The sequence below is a fragment of the Triturus cristatus genome, chromosome 3_2 (assembly GCF_964204655.1).
Source record: "Triturus cristatus chromosome 3_2, aTriCri1.1, whole genome shotgun sequence".
Classification (NCBI taxonomy): domain Eukaryota; kingdom Metazoa; phylum Chordata; class Amphibia; order Caudata; family Salamandridae; genus Triturus; species Triturus cristatus.
The window spans coordinates 672,741,883-672,760,153 of NC_140584.1; the positions used below are offsets into that span (position 1 = coordinate 672,741,883).

General features: G+C 48.0%; 1 protein-coding gene across 4 annotated transcripts in view; it reads left to right on the plus strand.

Annotated features, from left to right (window-relative positions):
* The window catches only part of SATB2 (SATB homeobox 2), a 390,132-nt gene that overhangs the window by 300,434 nt on the left and 71,427 nt on the right, over positions 1 to 18,271 (plus strand). For all 4 annotated transcript variants that reach the window (XM_085648674.1, XM_085648676.1, XM_085648677.1 and 1 more), the window contains one exon: positions 17,931 to 18,128. In XM_085648674.1, coding sequence (XP_085504800.1) covers positions 17,931 to 18,128 — 198 coding nt within the window. The remainder of the gene's footprint in view (positions 1 to 17,930; positions 18,129 to 18,271) is intronic.

Below are 18,271 nucleotides of genomic sequence, written 5' to 3' on the forward strand. Positions count from 1 at the left end.
CTTCTGTAACCCTCCCCGCTCCCGCCTCCCAGCTGCTCCGCCCACCCCCGCACTTCGCCTTAAATGGCGACCGTGGGAACGCGCAGCGGTCACACGCAGCGGGCACGCCGATTGTGCGCCGAAGGCGCGCCAAAGGTAAGCCCGTCTGCGCCCGTCCGCGACCGGATCGCGACCAGCGCCAAGACCCCTGGACCTCGAAGACCCCGACCGACCCACAGGACGTACTCAGCCGCCACCCTCAGCGCACTCAACACCGGCCGACGCCCAGAGTGCCACCAAGCCACACCACGACGCACCCACGGACCCTTCAGCTGCCACGCCTGCAAGTTCTCCTGCATCCGGACCTGCCCCGCACCAACACCCGCCAAGTCAAACACCAGCAGCACCCACCTCAAGTGCATCCTGCTCAACACCCGCTCCGTCCACAGACACGCCATCGAACTCTGGAACCTCCTAGACGCCACAGCCCCTGACGTTGCCTTCCTCACGGAGACCTGGATGAACACCTCTTCAGCTCCCGACATCGCCATCGCTATCCCAGAGGGCTACAAGATCGTCCGGGGGGACCGAAACGCCAACCAGATGGGAGGAGGCATCGCCATCGTCCACAGGAGCACCATCCGTCTCACGACCAGCACCGACAACACCCTGACCAGCGCCGAACACCTGCATTTCCAGATCCACACCAACCCAAACACCACCCTCAGGGGCACCCTGATCTACCGACCCCCTGGACCACGCACACAATTCAGCGAGGACATCGCCGACTTCGTCAGCCCGCATGCCCTCCCCTCCACTGACTACATCCTCCTGGGAGACCTCAACTTCAATCTAGAGAACAACAACGACCGCAACACCAGCACCCTGCTCGACAACCTCGCCAACCTGGGACTCAAGCAACTGGTGTCCACCCCCACCCACCTCGCCGGACACACACTCGACGCAGTCTTCTCTTCCAGCACAGACATCGACTTCAGCCACGCCACTGAGCTTCAATGGACGGACCACAGCTGCGTCCACTTCACCTTCAAGAGAACGACGACCCACCACCACCAGCAACAGGCCGCCCGCAGAAGCTGGAACAAGATCACAGCACACCAGCTCGCCACCTCCCTGAGCCAGCACCCTCCTGCCAGCTCAGCGAACCCCAGCCAGGCCGCCGACAACCTCACGAAATGGATCAGCAACTGCGCGGACGAACTCGCCCCACTGAGGACCCCGCCTAGCAGACCCGGCAGCAAGAAGGCCCCATGGTTCACCGATGAACTCAAGAGCTCCAAGAAGAACTGCCGAGCCCTCGAGAAAGTCTGGAAAAGGGAACCGACACCGGACAACTGGACCTCCTTCAAACTTGCCACCCGGAAACACCACCAGCTGATCCGCGCCGCCAAGAAAACAGCATTCAAGGACCGGTTGGACAACAACGCACACAACTCCAAGGAACTCTTCAACATCGTGAAAGAGCTCTCCAACCCCAGCGCAGGTAACAACGACATCACCCCATCGCAAGACCTCTGCAACTCCCTCGCTTCATACTTCCACAACAAGATCGCGGACATACACAACAGCTTCAACAACCAACCAACGCACACCATGACCGAACAACCACCCCCCACCACCACCCTCCACGCCTGGACCCCGATCAGCACCGAAGACACCATCCGCACGATGAACTCCATCCACTCCGGATCACCGACCGACCCCTGCCCTCACCACGTCTTCAACAAGGCCGACGCGGTCATCGCACCCCACCTGCGAGACATCATCAACACATCCTTCGACACCGCCACCTTCCCTGAGAGCTGGAAGCACGCCGAACTCAGCGCTCTACTCAAGAAACCCACAGCGGACCCCACCGAACTCAAGAACTACCGCCCCATCTCGCTCCTCCCGTTTCCAGCCAAAGTCATCGAGAAGACCGTCAACAAGCAGATGGCCGCCTTCCTCGAGACGAACGGATCCCTCGACCCCTCACAGTCCGGCTTCCGAGCCAACCACAGCACCGAGACCGCCCTCATCGCCGCCACCGATGACATCCGAGCCCTGATGGACAATGGAGAAACAGCGGCCCTCATCCTCCTAGACCTCTCCGCGGCATTCGACACGGTCTGCCACCGCACCCTAGTACGGCGCCTCAGCAACATCGGAATCCAGGACAAGGCGCTGGAATGGATCATCTCCTTCCTCGACGGAAGAACACAGAGAGTCCGCCTACCACCGTACAAGTCAGAGGCCTCCGAAGTCATCTGCGGCGTCCCCCAAGGATCATCTCTGAGCCCCACCCTCTTCAACGTCTACATGAGCCCCCTCGCGGCCATCGTACGCAAACACAACCTCAGCATAATCTCCTACGCTGACGACACCCAGCTGATCCTCTCCCTGACCAACGACCCCGCCGCCGCCAGAGCCAACCTGCACGAAGGGATGAAAGAGGTAGCCGAGTGGATGACGACCAGCCGCCTGAAACTGAACTCGGACAAGACGGAGGTCCTCATCCTGGGCTCCTCACCCTCCGCCTGGGACGACTCCTGGTGGCCTCCCGCCCTGGGCACCGCACCCAAACCGACAGACCATGCACGAAACCTGGGCTTCATCCTGGACTCCTCCCTCTCCATGACCAGGCAAGCCAACAACGTCTCCTCGGCGTGCTTCAACATCCTACGCATGCTACGGAAGATCTTCTGGTGGATCCCCACCGAGACCAGGAAGACCGTCACCCAGGCCCTCGTCACCAGCCGACTGGACTACGGCAACGCCCTCTACGCAAGTACCACCGCCAAGCTCCAGAAGAGACTCCAGCGGATCCAGAACGCCTCAGCCAGACTCATCCTCGACATCCCACGAACCAGCCACATCTCCGGACATCTGAGAGACCTTCTCTGGCTCCCCGTCAACAAAAGAATCACCTTCCGCCTCCTCACCCACGCACACAAAGCCCTACACGACCAAGGCCCGAGCTACCTCAACAGCCGAGTCAACTTCTACGCTCCCAAACGCCACCTCCGATCAGCCAACCACGCCCTCGCCGCCGTCCCCCGCATCCGAAGAGCGACTACAGGAGGAAGGTCCTTCTCCTACCTGGCCGCCAAGACCTGGAACTCCCTCCCTCCCGACCTGCGCCTGACCCAAGACCACCTCTCCTTCAGGAAGAAGCTGAAGACCTGGCTGTTCGAGCAGTAGCGGCACCCCCCCCCCCCCCCAGCGCCTTGAGACCCTACGGGTATGTAGCGCGCTTTATAAGTGTCACTGATTGATTGATTGATTGATGCAGCTCCTGGACAGTTCTCTTTGTACTGGATATACCTAAAAAACATAAGCCAACTTGGTCTTCCGTTAAAATCCCTGACAAAAACAACGTACTCACAATAATCACATCTATAAAACACTCTAACCATTTTATTGATCCTCCCCTCGCTAAGCTTGTCAAAGAGCTTACATCTTCCTTACTCCCATTATGGGTGTAGATTATCAAAGCATCTCTCTCTCAGGGCATGGTCCCTAATAGCCTAACGATAGGACAGGTCACCACTATTAAAAAAAAAACAATGTTGACCAGTCTAAGCCCAACAATTTTCGCCCAATCTCCAACATCCCGACTCTAGCAAAACTTCTGAAGAAATGTGTACACCTGCAACTCTACAACCACATTGAACAATTACAACTTCTAGATCAGTACCAATCTGGCTTCAGGACTGGTCGCAAAAACAAAAGTTGATGGACAGAATGCAGAACAATGTCATACATTCACCCCAGTACAGAGATCTGGGCTTAAATCCATCGTTTTTTTGCTCACCATGCCGTTCCAGTTTGAACCCAGTCATATGCAAATCAGTCTTGACCCGGTGCCTCATGGGTACAGTCCTCCCTGGACTGAAAACAAGCATCCTAGGACCGGTTTCGGGGTTTCACCCCTTTTCAGCCAGGATAGCTTAATTCCAGTGGCAGGAGAGAGAGGGACCCACGTCTGGGCATACCCTTCCCACTCGGGGTGACAAATGCAAAAACAACAGTTGATGGACAGAATGCAGAACAATGTCATGCATTCACCCCAGTACAGAGATCTGGGCCTAAATCCATCGTTTTTTTGCTCCCCATGCCGTTCCAGTTTGAACCCAGCCATATGCAAATCAGTCTTGACCCTGTGCCTCATGGGTACAGTCCAGCCCGAACTGCCAAGCCAGGTCCTCCCTGGACTGAAAACAAGCATCCTAGGACCGGTTTCGGGGTTTAACCCCTCTTCAGCCAGGATAGCTTAATTCCAGTGGCATGGAGAGCAAGGGACCCACGTCTGGGCATACCCTTCCCACTCGGGTGACAAATGCAAAAACAACAGTTGATGGACAGAATGCAGAACAATGTCATACATTCACCCCAGTACAGAGATCTGGGCCTAAATCCATCGTTTTTTTGCTCACCATGCCGTTCCAGTTTGAACCCAGCCATATGCAAATCAGTCTTGACCCTGTGCCTCATGGGTACAGTCCAGCCCGAACTGCCAAGCCAGGCCCTCCCTGGACTGAAAACAAGCATCCTAGGACCGGTTTCGGGGTTTCACCCCTCTTCAGCCAGGATAGCTTAATTCCAGTGGCATGGAGAGCAAGGGACCCACGTCTGGGCATACCCTTCCCACTCGGGGTGTCAAATGCAAAAACAACAGTTGATGGACAGAATGCAGAACAATGTCATACATTCACCCCAGTACAGAGATCTGGGCCTAAATCCATCGTTTTTTTGCTCACCATGCCGTTCCAGTTTGAACCCAGTCATATGCAAATCAGTCTTGACCCGGTGCCTCATGGGTACAGTCCTGCCCGAACCGCCAAGCCAGGTCCTCCCTGGACTGAAAACAAGCATCCTAGGACCGGTTTCGGGGTTTCACCCCTCTTCAGCCAGGATAGCTTAATTCCGGTGGCATGGAGAGCAAGGGACCCACGTCTGGGCATACCCTTCCCACTCGGGGTGACAAATGCAAAAACAACAGTTGATGGACAGAATGCAGAACAATGTCATACATTCACCCCAGTACAGAGATCTGGGCCTAAATCCATTGTTTTTTTTGCTCACCATGCCGTTCCAGTTTGAACCCAGCCATATGCAAATCAGTCTTGGCCCTGTGCATCATGGGTATAGTCCAGCCCGAACTGCCACGCCAGGTCCTCCCTGGACTGAAAACAAGCATCCTAGGACCGGTTTCGGGGTTTCACCCCTCTTCAGCCAGGATAGCTTAATTCCGGTGGCATGGAGAGCAAGGGACCCACGTCTGGGCATACACTTCCCACTCGGGGTGACAAATGCAAAAACAACAGTTGATGGACAGAATGCAGAACAATGTCATACATTCACCCCAGTACAGAGATCTGGGCCGAAATCCATCGTTTTTTTCTCACCATGCCGTTCCAGTTTGAACCCAGCCATATGCAAATCAGTCTTGACCGGGTGCCTCATGGGTACAGTCCTGCCCGAACCGCCAAGCCAGGTCTTCCCTGGACTGAAAACAAGCATCCTAGGACCGGTTTCGGGGTTTCACCCCTCTTCAGCCAGGATAGCTTAATTCCGGTGGCATGGAGAGCAAGGGACCCACGTCTGGGCATACACTTCCCACTCGGGGTGACAAATGCAAAAACAACAGTTGATGGACAGAATGCAGAACAATGTCATACATTCACCCCAGTACAGAGATCTGGGCCGAAATCCATCGTTTTTTTCTCACCATGCCGTTCCAGTTTGAACCCAGCCATATGCAAATCAGTCTTGACCGGGTGCCTCATGGGTACAGTCCTGCCCGAACCGCCAAGCCAGGTCTTCCCTGGACTGAAAACAAGCATCCTAGGACCGGTTTCGGGGTTTCACCCCTCTTCAGCCAGGATAGCTTAATTCCGGTGGCATGGAGAGCAAGGGACCCACGTCTGGGCATACCCTTCCCACTCGGGGTGTCAAATGCAAAAACAACAGTTGATGGACAGAATGCAGAACAATGTCATACATTCACCCCAGTACAGAGATCTGGGCCTAAATCCATCGTTTTTTTGCTCACCATGCCGTTCCAGTTTGAACCCAGTCATATGCAAATCAGTCTTGACCCGGTTCCTCATGGGTACAGTCCTGCCCGAACCGCCAAGCCAGGTCCTCCCTGGACTGAAAACAAGCATCCTAGGACCGGTTTCGGGGTTTCACCCCTCTTCAGCCAGGATAGCTTAATTCCGGTGGCATGGAGAGCAAGGGACCCACGTCTGGGCATACCCTTCCCACTCGGGGTGACAAATGCAAAAACAACAGTTGATGGACAGAATGCAGAACAATGTCATACATTCACCCCAGTACAGAGATCTGGGCCTAAATCCATCGTTTGTTTTGCTCACCATGCCGTTCCAGTTTGAACCCAGCCATATGCAAATCAGTCTTGGCCCTGTGCCTCATGGGTATAGTCCAGCCCGAACTGCCACGCCAGGTCCTCCCTGGACTGAAAACAAGCATCCTAGGACCGGTTTCGGGGTTTCACCCCTCTTCAGCCAGGATAGCTTAGTTCCAGTGGCATGGAGAGCAAGGGACCCACGTCTGGGCATACCCTTCCCACTCGGGGTGACAAATGCAAAAACAACAGTTGATGGACAGAATGCAGAACAATGTCATACATTCACCCCAGTACAGAGATCTGGGCCGAAATCCATCGTTTTTTTCTCACCATGCCGTTCCAGTTTGAACCCAGCCATATGCAAATCAGTCTTGACCGGGTCCCTCATGGGTACAGTCCTGCCCGAACCGCCAAGCCAGGTCTTCCCTGGACTGAAAACAAGCATCCTAGGACCGGTTTCGGGGTTTCACCCCTCTTCAGCCAGGATAGCTTAATTCCAGTGGCATGGAGAGCAAGGGACCCACGTCTGGGCATACCCTTCCCACTCGGGGTGTCAAATGCAAAAACAACAGATGATGGACAGAATGCAGAACAATGTCATACATTCACCCCAGTACAGAGATCTGGGCCTAAATCCATTGTTTTTTTGCTCACCATGCCGTTCCAGTTTGAACCCAGCCATATGCGAATCAGTCTTGACCCTGTGCCTCATGGGTACAGTCAAGCCCGAACTGCCAAGTCAGGTCCTCCCTGGACCTGAAAACAAGCATCCTAGGACCGGTTTTGGGGTTTCACCCCTCTTTAGCCAGGATAGCTTTATTCCAGTGGCATGGAGAGCAAGGGACCTATGTCTGGGCATACCCTTCCCACTCGTGGTGACAAATGCAAAAACAACAGTTGATGGACAGAATGCAGAACAATGTCATACATTCACCCCAGTACAGAGATCTGTGCCTAAATCCATCGTTGTTTTGCTCACCATGCCGTTCCAGTTTGAACCCAGCCACATGCAAATCAGTCTTGACCCTGTGCCTCATGGGTACAGTCCAGCCTGAACTGCCAAGCCAGATCCTCCCTGGACTGAATACAAGCATCCTAGGACCGGTTTCGGTCTTCAGCCAGGATAGCTTAATTCCAGTGGCATGGAGAGCAAGGGACCCACGTTTGGGCATACCCTTCCCACTCGGGGTGTCAAATGCAAAAACAACAGATGATGGACAGAATGCAGAACAATGTCATACATTCACCCCAGTACAGAGATCTGGGCCTAAATCCATTGTTTTTTTTGCTCACCATGCCGTTCCAGTTTGAACCCAGCCATATGCGAATCAGTCTTGACCCTGTGCCTCATGGGTACAGTCCAGCCCGAACTGCCAAGTCAGGTCCTCCCTGGACTGAAAACAAGCATCCTAGGACCGGTTTTGGGGTTTCACCCCTCTTTAGCCAGGATAGCTTTATTCCAGTGGCATGGAGAGCAAGGGACCCATGTCTGGGCATACCCTTCCCACTCGTGGTGACAAATGCAAAAACAACAGTTGATGGACAGAATGCAGAACAATGTCATACATTCACCCCAGTACAGAGATCTGTGCCTAAATCCATCGTTGTTTTGCTCACCATGCCGTTCCAGTTTGAACCCAGCCTTATGCAAATCAGTCTTGACCCTGTGCCTCATGGGTACAGTCCAGCCCGAACTGCCAAGCCAGGTCCTCCCTGGACTGAAAACAAGCATCCTAGGACCGGTTTCAGGGTTTCACCCCTCTTCAGCCAGGATAGCTTAATTCCAGTGGCATGGAGAGCAAGGGACCCACGTCTGGGCATACCCTTCCCACTCGGGTGACAAATGCAAAAAAAATGCACTGAAACAGCTCCGACACATAGTGTTGATGATGCCCTAAGACTGCTTGATCAGAATGAATCCTGTCTACTTATACTTCTTGATCTCTCCTCTGCGTTTGATATGGACAAATATGACAGCTTGATTGACCTCCTCGAAAATAGGATGGGGTTATCTGGTCCTGTTTTAAACGGGTTTGCTTCATTCCTTCACAATAGAATTCAGAGAATAAAAATTAACCAGACCCAATCAGACATTACACCTGTAACACACACTCACCCACGCTATTCAACATGTTCATGGAACCTCTTACAGACAGTTTAAAGATCTCAAACATTCATTACCATGTGTACTCTGATGATACACAATTGTATTTGAAAATCTCCTCACCTGAAGATATCAAAACGCTCAATTGCACTCTGTTGAAATCCAACAATGGCTGACTCACAATCACCTCATGCTTAACACCCTCAAAACTGAATTATTTTTCATCATCTCTCACAATCTCTCGTCCCCCACATAGAAGATTGGATCAAACAACTCACAGCTCTCAACTGCTCCCCCACATTATTGACTTTACTCGATCGCTAGGCATAACTTTGGACAAACATCTTAATATGCAAGATCATATTAGTGCAACCATCAGGGGAGCCAATCACCAAATTAACATTCTAAGGAAAATCAAACCTTTCTTGCCCTAATAAGATTTTCAGTTAGCAGTACAATCTCTAGTCATCTCCCGATTAGATTTACGGGAGTGCCACTCTTGCTGGCCTACCCAAAGTAAAGTTGGCACCGTTAAAGGCCACAGTGAACTCGGCTGCCAGGCTCATAACAGGTTCCAAGAGAATTGACCACATCACTCTAGACCTAAAACATCTAAAATGGCTCCTGTGCGGAGCTAGAATCCAATTAAAGATTGCATGCACCAACGCACAAGGTCTTCCACCACAATACGTCTGTCTACTTTGCCCAAAAACTCGAGCTATCGGGGGTAGTCATTCCTTAAGAACCACTGACTCCCTAATGTTGAAACCCCCCAAAAATGAAAACCTACAACCCCTCCTTCTCTGGCCTTGCCCCAAGAATTTTGACCTCTCTACCTCCGGAATTCAGGACAAACTCCTTCACTAACTCCTTCAAAAAAAAAGCTAAAAAGCCTTGATGCACAGATTCCTTTTCTAGGAGCCCTGATCCTTCTACAGCTTGGCTGGCATTAGTGGACTCCGATGGATCTTGGAAATTATATGCCTAATGATATACGGTATATATGTAATTTCATGATTATTCCTTCTTTCATTGTCATTTGTTTTTCTCTTTTCCTGTTATGTATGACTTGATTGCTCTATGTACAGCGCTCTGATACCCAGATGGGTCATGTTCCCTCTTTATAAAACTCCATAAATAAATAATTGCTAGGTCCACTGCCGTCGTAAAATACACTCTAAATGAAGCTAAACTCTATGCTAGAAGAATCACAGATAGCTGGGCTGACATACGGAGCTTACAACATGATTTGCGTATTGATACAGGTATGGTAACAGGTGTTAGCATGGAACTGAAAGCTGATAGTGAGCGTTTACAATGTATAGCATGTGGATTTGGATGGTAGGGAAGAGGGTTGTTGCAGTTTTATGTTATTGTTATATTTGTATTTCATTGCAAGTATAGAATACTGCTGAAGTTTGTAAATCGTATACAATATGGGGAATTGATCCTGTGTTGGACCAAATGGGAACACAGTTAATACACAAAAAGAATGGTCTCCACTGCCCATAATATTCAGCAACAATGTTGTCTCATACACAAAGGCGTTAGCCAATGTGTATGTCCATATTAGTTGCATATGTCCATATTTTTGCATACTTTTTCAGCACTACATCGACATTTACATCTATGTAACAAAGACCTACATATAATATTTAGCACATATAGAAAATACAAGAACACACAGTAAAGGTAGTGCCTACCAAACCATACAACACTTTCATACTTGTTTAAAGAAATTCCATGTGGTCCAGATAAGGCTTCATTCTATATAGATAGCTCCGAAAGTTCATCGGGCGTGATGGCTTGCTTTTAGGAATAGGGTAATATCCCGACCTAATGTGACATTCCTCAGTAAATAGCATGTGCCCACACGTTTCTACCCCCTTCATGTGGGACATAATATTAGTGTGAAATCTATGTCAGGGCAATATCCTTTTTACTGTGTGACACTGAATAAAAATTAGAAAATTATCATTACTCCATTTAAACTAAACCTGTATGTAATATATAGGCGAATATTCCAATAGGTACTTACCCTTGAACGTTGCTTGGGCTTGTGTTTGGTAGCTAAAAGGCAATACTGTGTTTTAGATTAGGGATAGGTCGTCCATAGTGCCTCACCACACCTACAGGGGTGATAAAATGAAGATTTTAATCTCATCTAGATTGTTGATTGAATTTTGAACGAGCTAGAAAGAAAGAGACCATATCTCTTCAATGTAAATACAATGCAAGGGCTGGGGCTCTTTTCTCGCATGTTGGGGAACTGATTTCTGCAATTATGATGAGTCTCAACTGAGATTTGTAACCAGAAAGTGTACATTTAAAAATATTAAACATCAATTTCAAAAAAGGTTGATAGATTCACAAGTGGACCTATTGTGATGCTGTTTTCTGTGCTGTGCTATTACAGAAGGGAATGTGCCCTTCTTTCGGCCTCTGGAACGCATGCACTGAGTCGAAATATCTAGGAGTTAATGCATGTTTTTCTGACAGCAAAGTTTGAAAACACAAAGAGACAATTGCTGCCCTGTATCACCACGCTCTGCTGTCGGCAAAACATGCATAAATTAGAGGTATTTTGAGTTAATGTATGTGCTTAAGAGGCTAGAAAGAAGCGCACAGACCCCTTCTGTGCTGACAGCTTCAAGATACGGCTCCAGGTCTGGATCGCTAAAGATAGGTGTGGATTAGACCAGGAGTGGTCCCACTTAAGCCATCACAGTCCCAGGCAGTCTAGTCTCAGTAAAGTGTAAGGTCAACACCTCCGGGCATGATGAAGAAAGTAGTGTGCTACTTCATTATCTTGAATCACTGGTTACATTACATAGTGGTGTCGTTTCACCAAAATGAATCATTATAGTGGTAGTGGAGATGACATCACATGCTTTTTAGATCTTGCCTACAGACAGCCTTAGCTGTGTTTTTGATAAAGACCTATGGCCTTCAATACAATGTATGAAATACAGAAAACATAGAAATGACCACCCACTAGAACTGCTGAAAACTAGACAATATTTCCTTCTAAAAGATCAGGAATCCCATTTATTAAATCACAGTGATTGCAAAGAAGACCACATGAGTTAAAAGCAGACACATGGTGTCGCGGTTGTTTTCGTCTAGATGTGCTTGCATAGCCTCTGGAATAAATTCCTCCTGACTGCTGGGTTTGAGTAGAGATGTTGTGACACTAAGAACCATGGCAGCTTTGGAGATTGCAGTTGTTGGCCGTGCATGTGCCTAGCTGGTAACAGTGCAAGATTTTCAGTACATTCAGGCAAAAACACATTACTGCATTTGGCACGCACCCCCCAAGCCCAGAGTAAACTCCGTTTATATTCACCTCCCAGCTGCAAAATGACACTCCTTGCTGCCCCCTGCTGGTGGCACCGCTCCCTTGTTATTGTCACACCTGTTCTTCATCTAGCTCATCTGATGTTGAGACCATTGACTTAACGATGCCCAGTACAAATTCTTCTACTCTCAAGGCTGCCATCTGAAACAGAATAATCCCTTTACTGGGAGAATGGGATCACGCGCAGGCTGGGATGTTTGCTCAGAGAGTTCATGCACCGTCTGAAAAGTTCTGTGCATTACTTGGTGGTTATAGCTTGAAATTCCAGAGGGTGTCTCTCTATATTTCTTCTTTCTGAGGTCGATGAATTGAGTAGCGGGCCTGTATTAGGGCTGGTCTGGGAACAGCAACCAGCCCTGGCAGATTGCTGATCGGCTGGACCTGGGAGCGTGGGTGCTAGTATATAGCACTGCTCCCACTTTTGTTACTGAGGGCTGATATTGCAGCACTGCTGCAAAACCGACCCCCACGGCCAGAAAACTGGCCCCCACCTCTCCAGCCCACTGGGGAAATGCCAGGTGCCCGCTATGGCCAGTCCAGCCCTGGCCTGTATGGTAACATCAGTTCTACTACACAACTTTGTAAGACTCCTAGATTGGCCACTTGGTGCCCAGTTATGAGTTGTGAGGACTGGTATCCTGCGACATTACAAGTTGACCTGGTGCACACTTTCAGTAGTTAACTCTGCTTGTGTTTCCAGTCATAAATTCCAATTGGAAACAAGGCCATATTTCAGGAACTTCTTGCTGGAAAATGCCAGGTAATTCCAGGACCTGGATATTGTTTCTCTCTCTTCCCAGAGAGTTTGTAACTTACTGTATGTTCCAGGGGCAAGGATACTGACTGGGATGGCAAATGTTGACCTGCTATTCCAGCGCACCCATACCATAACACTTATAATCAGGCCCTTGGTGAGTGGCATAAGGCAAAATGGCAACCTCCCCCTTACAGAATGGGTTGAGCGACCCCCGAGTCTCCCATATCTCACAGATATTCATTCACCTGGGGCTGAATGGGGGTGTCCTGAAGACCCTCTACATCGCAGGAGCTGCAGGAGTCTTTGTTACACCCCTGCCTCGGAGCCTACAGATCTATACTAATGTACACAGTTTATGAATTTTCACTTCATCTAAAAATAGCAGAGCCCATTTCAACCTGTTAAGCAATACCTATTCTTTTTTTTTTTTTTACATGTGTAGTGGCCTGTCTATTATTATACCGTTTTCATCTCAAGACGGGTCTCCTGTCTGAGCAAAAAGTGATGTTAAACATACCGCTTGCATCATCTGACACGGCTTCCGTGGCAGCCTTTATTTCAGATAACTGTCAAGAAAGAGTGGAGTGGCTGGATGAAGAAATTCGAGCCTATTTCCTCATACAGACGGTTTACTTTTCATTTCCAGAAATTATTTCCTTTGTGCAAAGTGAACCCCCGAGAGTGCGCACTTGGTCCAGGAGAGCCTGTAGGAACTGAGCCATAAAAAAACACTGACACGGGGAAGAAGACGAAACCGAGGAAGACTATGGTTGCCGCCCGTTGCTACCGACGGGCATCATTACCGATGCAGAAATTTGAAATTCCAAGTAAACAATTAGATTATCGCCATTTTATGTTTTTTCCTCTACCCGACCTACTGCAAGAAAAGAGCAGGTCTTTGCAACTGTGGCCCCTCACTTGTAAAAACAAGGCAGTGTTGTGTTACAAATTAGTTTATGAATCCCCTGGCGGCCTCACAGTTCAGTGCCCGCAGCTGCTGCAGATGGGCCCAGGCAGTTGCGCGCGCCTTCCCTCCGCTGCAGCCGGCGGTCTGACGGAGCGCGCGCGATGATCGGGTTATTAGCAGCGAAGGCCGCGAGCCGCACAATGCCAACAGCTGGTGTTGCCTTCTTGGCTGGTGCAGCGGAGATAATCAAATCATGCCTCGTTTAAAAATAAAATATATATATTTATCATTTATTTCTTTTGGGGCCCTGGAAGGAGACGCAAGGATGTTGATATTGAACATTTATGTAGCACACACCACAAACAGAATTGCGACTAGATGCATAAATAAATAATGGATGTTATTAACGCCCAACAGAATGGCACGGTCTTATCGACTTAGGAAGAAGGAAAAGCTGGGTGTGCACTGGAGCTCTGAGAGACACGCAGACCTGTACCTTGAGCAAGGTATTCCAAAGCCACAGGCAAAAGGACAGTTTGCTACTTAGGCTCTCCCCCTACCCTAGAAACAAGGACATTTTAGGTAATTTGTAGCAATCTGGAGGCGCATCAGCCTTTTCTTGTGTTGTCCACTAGTGCAGCTGCTTACAGTTGCCTCAATGTAGCGCCTCTCCCACCAGCTGCCTTTGCCACTGTGGCAGCTACTCGGAAGAGGGTGAAAGGGCCTCCAAGAAGGTCAGCCTCAAAATGTACGAGAAGGTAGAAAAGCAGTTTTTGTTTTATCGAAAGGCCCTTTATTTCAAACTTTTCTCCAAGATTCTGTATCAGGGCGATTGAACAGGATTGAAGAACCATGCTTGTCCAATGAATTTGTAAGTGTGTGCAAAAACAGCATAGGATTTCGGGAGGTCTACTTATATTTTTTGTTGATATTGGTAGGTCTTACAGTTGTTTACAAGTTTCAGGCCAGCCATCACTTTTATATTTGACATGTATTGGGCCTCAACCATTAATGGTGAATATGGTGTAGTCTATACTTAATTTAATGGTGTTAGGATCACCCTCAATCAGCCACTGGCTTCTTTAACTCTGAAACACTCAGCCATTGTCGTGAGACTTTGAGAATCACATGTTGCATCAGCCAAAATGAGTAATTTAGTCTCACTGTTTAGGACTCGCCTGATCCAGCGCTTGCGCTGGTCTGGCGAGACTTATTGAGAGGGCTCCAAAAAGTGCTACCAGGCCAGCCTAGAGCTACGCTATTACTTTCGGTTTCGCGGCCGCTTTGATGTTTGATCGTGATCGCGATCACTTTCACTTTCACTTTCTCGGCCGCACGGCCGCTTTGCATAGCCAATAGGTCTCACTTTTGGGACCTTATAAGTATTTAGTTATGCAACTGTTGCATGGCTAAACACTTATAAGGTCCCAAAGGCGAGACCTATTGGCTATGCCAATACTTGTTTTCTGTTGTTTTTCTGTTGCCTGCTTGGATGTGTCGCTCCACCTCCACTGGAATGCAAGAGGTGTTATTTTATATCTGAAATCAGATGGAAAGTGGCCCGTTAACTCTATGAAGTGATCACTGATAAAAGCATCCGAAAAATGGATGCTACAGGAAAAAAACGGTTAGAGCAGTTTATTCTCATTTATCAAAAAATAGGAAAGAGAAAACTGTGCTTCAGATTTCTCTTATAGTTGCTGATGTATGAAAATAGTTACATTTTCCACTGGACTTCGTATGTAGTGCAGTTAACAGGACAGCATCTTCACACTAGATTAGTGAGTGAGCCCAAGACAGTTTACTAGTCTTTGCTATTGCAAAAACATTGACCTATCTATGCCTGGTAATTAGATTGATACCACATGAATGAATGTCAAGGAGTGTACATTTTCTTTCTTCAAAAGAGGAAAAGCCCCAAAAAATATGTATGTCTATGCCTTCAATTTCGACATAGTAGGCACTTTTTAAAAAGTATTACAGTTTTTTTAAAGTGCCAGTGTTTTCACAGTTTCCATAATAAGGGGCACCAAACTGCTTGGGGTCCGGGTCTAGTCTCTATGTAGGAAATATTTCACCACAGGTGTATCATATTGTAATATATTAATGCAGAGAATTCTCATCTATGTGATAATTAATAATTCAGTCTATTTACGGTAAGTAGAACCATCAATTCGGCTATGCGTGTGCGTTTTAACATTTACGTTTGATAGTGTTGTAGGCACAGCTGTTTTTTAAAGAGCCTAGTTACTGTGAAAAAGGATAGAGAAAAAGACTCACCCTTTGGCACAATAGTAATCCACATTTGTAAAGTGCAAACAATCACCCGTAAGGGTCTCTAGGCGCTGGGGGCCGTCAGGAAGATTAAGCAAGCTATTGCCCAGAATCACATGGCGCTGGGCTAATCTGCCACCGGCGCCAGGGATCGAACCGTGATCCCCAGATTCTGGAGTCAGTTGCCCTGGCTGCCGCGCCACACCTCTTCCTACAATAGGTCTGTTGCTGAGATTGCTCCGATATCCAGGTATTTGGAGTAATGAATAAAATGTTGAGGTTCGAGGATCCCATGAGTTAAGGTAACATTATTCCTTTGAACTGATCCAACTTTCCTATAAGGGTCGGTAATTATGGCCTGAAGGTGCCTTTCAGATTATAAATAGCGTTGTCATATATGGACTCATCTTTTCTAGATCATGAAGTGCTTTGAATTCATCTGGTGGCATGTTTTGTCTGAAATACGTCTTTATCGAATGTATACACACGTGATCCTGCTAAAATCCACGTTTCATGTGTCAATTTCTCTGATGAAAAGGATATGGAGAAAGACTTAATGGTCGATTTCGGATGTAATGCTCTGGCGCCACTTGTCACATTGTGGTTTAGACAAATATTATCTCAATCTATTTTGTGTAGAGCTTGAAAAGTATTGCAAATTTAGTTAGTTCCCCGGTGCATTTTTCTGTAGTCATCCCAACCACCCACCTCCAGCGTTCAAGGCCTTTGAAGCTTTCAAGTTCACAGGTGTTTGAAGAACCGCCAGACCCCATAAGAAAACAGACAAAAGTCCAAATAACAAGGTGGACCAGGTAATGAAGCTAGTTCCAGTAACATCACAAAATCTTGGATTACAACATTTACTGTTTGTAATTGTTGTATCTGTAAACATCTAAAAATATGTAAAATATGAGAAAAATATTGGCAGGTTCTAAAATAATGATAGAGTTCTACTGGAAAATAAACATAACAAATATTAGAATTCTGGTAGGGAAGATCTGCTTTTCTTGTGGATTAGGGTTAGATTAAAATATGTATATCGTGCGGCCTCAGCGGTCTAGTGACTGTAGGTGGGGGGGGGGCGATACTCAGGGTGGAGATGGACAGACTGTTGTCTGAACCCTGGAAACAAAAGGTACACCCAGGAACCAATGATGTCCTTTACGGGGTATTCTCACTGTATCTAGTCCAAAGGCAATACTTGTGATGGAACTCTGCTCAAGAGAGAGGGTAACAAAATACAAAAAGAAAGCCAAAACAACAATATGTTGTTCAGGCAGGTAGGAGACTCAGCAGGCACTTTGGTGGTGCTATGTATTTTAGGCACTATGTCTTCTAGGAACTATGTCTGTGATTGTGAACTGACTGAGCAGCAGCACCATGGCAGACTTGCAAAACTTCAGCAGAGTTTTAGGCTTTTGTCTATTGAACATGAAGTAGGCATCTACACAACCCCGCGTTCTGGAACCACTACAGCAAAACCAGCACAAGCCTGTTCATTGTCTGTGTTCTTCCCTGCACTGGAATGGAACTCTAGCTTATAAGTCTAGTCTTTCGTAATTAGTCTCCAGCCATTTTTTAATGTCTACCAGCGCATCTCTCCAGTGTGAACTTCCATCCAACCAGTTTCAGCCAGTGTTTCCTTCATCCGTGGGATTTCAAAGAAGGGCACCTTCTCTAGTGACCTATTGACCTTTTCTTAAAATTCATTTTGTGGCCAGAGTCTGCATGCCAATGGCCATGTGCGATCTGAAGGGCCATGTTCTGGGGAGAAATCTTGTTTATTGGTTGACGTCATGGTTAGATGGTTAGATGGTTGAAGTCATATTACAGAACCATGTGTGTAATATTCGTGAACATTCACAATCTTTAAAAAATAATAAACATTTTCTCTTGCTTTGGGTCAAAATCCGATTCTGACAAATACGTCCTAGTCGCAAAAAAATGAGTACCACTGCTCGTCAACTCCATAAATTAAGTGCTGCAGAGGATAACACCAACTTTGATGTTAAAACAATCTATTGCACATTTGCAACGGATATAAACAAATATTGCCTAATGCATAAACGATGAACTTGTATTCAATATTCTATGCTGTCCTCACTACAGTATTCACTCATCCAGATCTCCAGCAATCATGAAGTTTAAATGTTAACTGATATCTCCTATGTGTTCCAGGGTTGGCTGTGCGAGCTACTGCGCTGGAAGGAGAACCCGAGCCCAGAGAACCGTACCCTCTGGGAAAACTTGTGCACCATCCGGCGGTTCCTGGGCTTGCCTCAGCACAAGCGGGATGTCATCTACGAGGAGGAGTCGCGGCACCACCACAGTGAGCGCATGCAGCACGTCATCCAGTTGACGCCCGAACCTGTACAGGTAAGTGATGCTGCAAGCTAGCCTTCTCCTGGCACTTCTCACTGCCGCCATCTTAGAGTCTGAGATAGTGGGAGAAGTGTCCCCCCAACAGGACCATGTAGGCTTCAAGAGCGTTCACCACAGTAAGAATCACTGGCCAACAA